This window comes from Camelina sativa, chromosome 17, assembly GCF_000633955.1.
Source record: "Camelina sativa cultivar DH55 chromosome 17, Cs, whole genome shotgun sequence".
Classification (NCBI taxonomy): domain Eukaryota; kingdom Viridiplantae; phylum Streptophyta; class Magnoliopsida; order Brassicales; family Brassicaceae; genus Camelina; species Camelina sativa.
In genome coordinates, this window is record NC_025701.1 from 29,758,476 (window position 1) to 29,761,870 (window position 3,395).

General features: G+C 37.9%; 1 protein-coding gene across 2 annotated transcripts in view; it reads left to right on the forward strand.

The window, feature by feature from the left end:
- LOC104758355 (hexokinase-3) overlaps positions 7-3,395 on the forward strand; it is a 7,378-nt gene continuing 3,989 nt past the window's right edge. Inside the window, exons 1-9 of one of the 2 annotated variants that reach the window (XM_010481204.2) lie at positions 7-466; positions 1,080-1,230; positions 1,331-1,510; positions 1,816-1,890; positions 2,043-2,198; positions 2,299-2,397; positions 2,510-2,637; positions 2,758-2,836; positions 2,925-3,086. In XM_010481204.2, the coding sequence (XP_010479506.1) occupies positions 195-466; positions 1,080-1,230; positions 1,331-1,510; positions 1,816-1,890; positions 2,043-2,198; positions 2,299-2,397; positions 2,510-2,637; positions 2,758-2,836; positions 2,925-3,086 (1,302 nt within the window). In that variant the 5' untranslated portion in view covers positions 7-194. Of the gene's footprint in view, positions 467-1,079; positions 1,231-1,330; positions 1,511-1,815; positions 1,891-2,042; positions 2,199-2,298; positions 2,398-2,509; positions 2,638-2,757; positions 2,837-2,924; positions 3,370-3,395 lie in introns of those variants that run through there. The other variant, XM_010481203.1, reaches the window with a different exon arrangement.

The window sequence follows — 3,395 nt, forward strand, 5'->3', positions numbered from 1 at the left end:
AGTTGATGATGATGATGATGATGATGATGAAGATGTTGGTGGAAGAGACTCGTATAGGGTTTTCTAATAGGCGTTGTTGTTCGCTGTTTCTGAACTCTTCTTTATTATTGGAGTAAGTAAAAAGAAAATAAAGCGCCTCAGAGAGAGAGAGATTGTTTTTTTTTTTTTTGGGTTCTGTTTTTATTTTGGTTGTGATGGGGAAAGTGGCGGTTGCGTTTGCGGCTGTTGCGGTTGTGGCGGCTTGTTCAGTTGCGGCGATGATGGTTGGGAGGAGAATGAAGAGTAGGAGGAAATGGAGGACTGTGGTTGAGATTTTGAAAGAGTTGGAGGATGATTGTGATACTCCCGTTGCTAGGTTGAGACAAGTTGTTGATGCTATGGCTGTCGAGATGCACGCTGGTTTGGCTTCTGAAGGTGGCTCTAAGCTTAAAATGCTCCTCACTTTCGTCCATGTTTTGCCCACTGGGTAAGCTTTTTAGGGATTTCATGCTTAACTTTGATTTGAGTAATGTGTGAAAGTTTAATCCTTTCTTTCTGTTCTCTTCTTGTTTCTTCTCTACATTGCATGATCCCACCAAAGTCCTTAATTTTACTGTTTGCTAAATGTTGTAAAATAGAATGTTTTTGTTACTTGATTCTTATATATATTACAATCACTTGCTCCTTCCTTGTCGTGGTGGCTCTTAAGGGTCTTTCGTGTTTGAGCTTTAGTTGGAGCGAGCCAGGGAATTAAAGAAGTGTCAGTGGGTACCATTTTGTGCAAAAAAAAAAAAAACAGATCCTTTGATTCTGTTCTCAGGACTTCTCTTTTTCTTTTCCTTCTCTCTTATCTCTTACCTTTACTTTGGTATCTTGTTCCTATCTACTAGATTGCTACTGCTCATAGGAAAATGAACTATTTTCTTCATATTTGTAGCCATTGGATTCTCTCTTTTTTCTTTGAGGAAACGTATTTCATTTCTTTTTTTTTTTTGTTTCTAGACTCATCATTGTCACAACTAGTCTGTTTGTTCAAATAGTTTACATCCAATCATTGCTGTTGTGTGTTGGATTGCACTGACTGACTGCTTTTGTTTCAGGAGGGAGAAAGGAACTTATTATGCACTTCACCTCGGTGGCACTTATTTTAGGATCTTAAGAGTTCATCTCGGTGCTCAAAGGTCCTATCTAGATGTTCAAGATGTTGAACGACATCCAATACCTTCACATCTGATGAACAGCACTAGCGAGGTGACTATTTTTGCTTATTATTTTACTCGTCCTTGCTTGTTATGTATAATGTAAACCAGTTAATTTAGTCTCTGTTGATCTGTTGTTCACATGATTGCAGGTTCTTTTCAACTTTCTCGCCTTCTCCTTGGAAAGGTTTATCGAAAAGGAAGAAAACGGGTCCATTTCACAAGGGGTTAAGAGGGAACTTGCATTTACGTTTTCATTTCCTGTAAAGCATACTTCTATTTCTTCAGGAGTTCTAATCAAATGGACCAAAGGTTTTGAGATTAGTGAAATGGTTAGTCTTATGACACTTACATTACTTCTTATATTCTTTGCAACTGTGGTTGTCTTTAAAATATTTTTTTGTTAATTTTAAGAATAATCTCAACTCGTACCAACTTGATAGAATTACTCTCTCTCTACTATCAAAATTCTATCTGATGTCCTGAGAGTGCTCTTGGGTTAACAAGAGTGGATGACCTTTAGCTTAACTATTAGCTGTGTTATGATTTTGTGGCAATGTAATTCACCTCTTGGAATTTGGTGTGAGTACAGCATAAGCTAAACAGTAATATGATTGTATATGCCTTACTGTTTTAGGTTGGGAAAGACATAGCTGAATGTCTTCAAGGAGCGCTGGACCGAAGAGGCCTAAATATGCATGTTGCGGCTCTTGTAAGTGCTTTGTCACTGCAACATATTTCTTTTTCTTACCTCTTTTACTAATACGCCTTTGCAGAACTCCAATCAGAATGTCTATGTAGCTGCTGCGAGAAATTCTTATGAAATGATGCTTGGTTCTGATTTCTTTGTCCTCGTTTGAGCAGGTGAATGATACTGTTGGAGCCCTGTCACTTGGATATTATCATGATCCAGACACGGTTGTAGCAGTTGTATTTGGGACGGGTAGTAATGCATGTTACTTGGAACGAACTGATGCCATAATCAAGTGTCAGGGTCTGCTTACAACTTCTGGAAGCATGGTACTAAAAACTATTTCGTCGTCTATTTTAAGAAACCAGCTATCATGCTTTAGATCCCAGAGAAATAAATGTAAAAGATTCGTTCTTTCTTAATTTTCAGGTAGTCAATATGGAGTGGGGTAATTTTTGGTCCTCTCATCTGCCTAGAACTTCATATGACATTGACTTGGATGCAGAGAGTTCGAATTCAAATGATATGGTATTCATTGCGTTGCTTTCCCTCTTTTTCATGTTTTGTATTGCACCATGAGTTGTTATTATCAGGGGAACCAATTAGCATTAAGATCTTTTGGGGTTTTTTTTTATTATAGGGATTTGAGAAGATGATATCAGGAATGTATCTGGGTGACATTGTTCGTAGAGTAATTCTTCGCATGTCACAAGAGTCTGATGTCTTTGGACCCACTACGTCCGTATTATCTGACCCTTACGTTCTAAGGTACATGTCATCTTTACATCTGATTGTTGTCTAATTTGATCTCACATCAAGTATCTTCTATCTTTCGGTACTGTTTACTGTTTACCATAACGTCTAATTTTGAATACTTTTGTCTCTCAGTACAAATTCAGTCTCAGCGATGCATGAAGATGACACACCTGAGCTACAAGAAGTAGCAAGAGTCTTGAAAGACTTGGGGGTAAGTTAACATGTTAACTATTATTGCGCTTTTTATGGAACTTGGAGGTAGAAAATGTAATAAAACTTGTTATGAATGAACAAAACAGGTATCAGATGTCCCATTGAAGGTTAGAAAACTAGTGGTGAAAATATGCGACGTGGTAACACGAAGAGCAGGGAGGCTAGCAGCAGCAGGAATTGCAGGAATATTGAAGAAGATAGGGAGAGATGGAAGCGGAGGAATCACGAGCGGGAGAAGCAGAAGCGAAATCCAAATGCAGAAAAGAACAGTTGTTGCAGTAGAAGGAGGTTTGTACATGAACTATGTCATGTTTAGGGAATACATGGAAGAAGCTCTGGTTGAGATATTAGGAGAAGAGGTGAGTCAATACGTAGTCGTTAAAGCCATGGAAGATGGTTCTAGCATTGGCTCTGCTCTCCTCGTTGCCTCTTTACAGTCATGAATCATTACCGTGATCTGTTCGTATTTATGGTTATATATAAAAATTGGTTATGTGCGTCAGTCAGTGTGTGTAAATAAATTATTCAATATTTGTTTGTTGTTAATTATTATTATT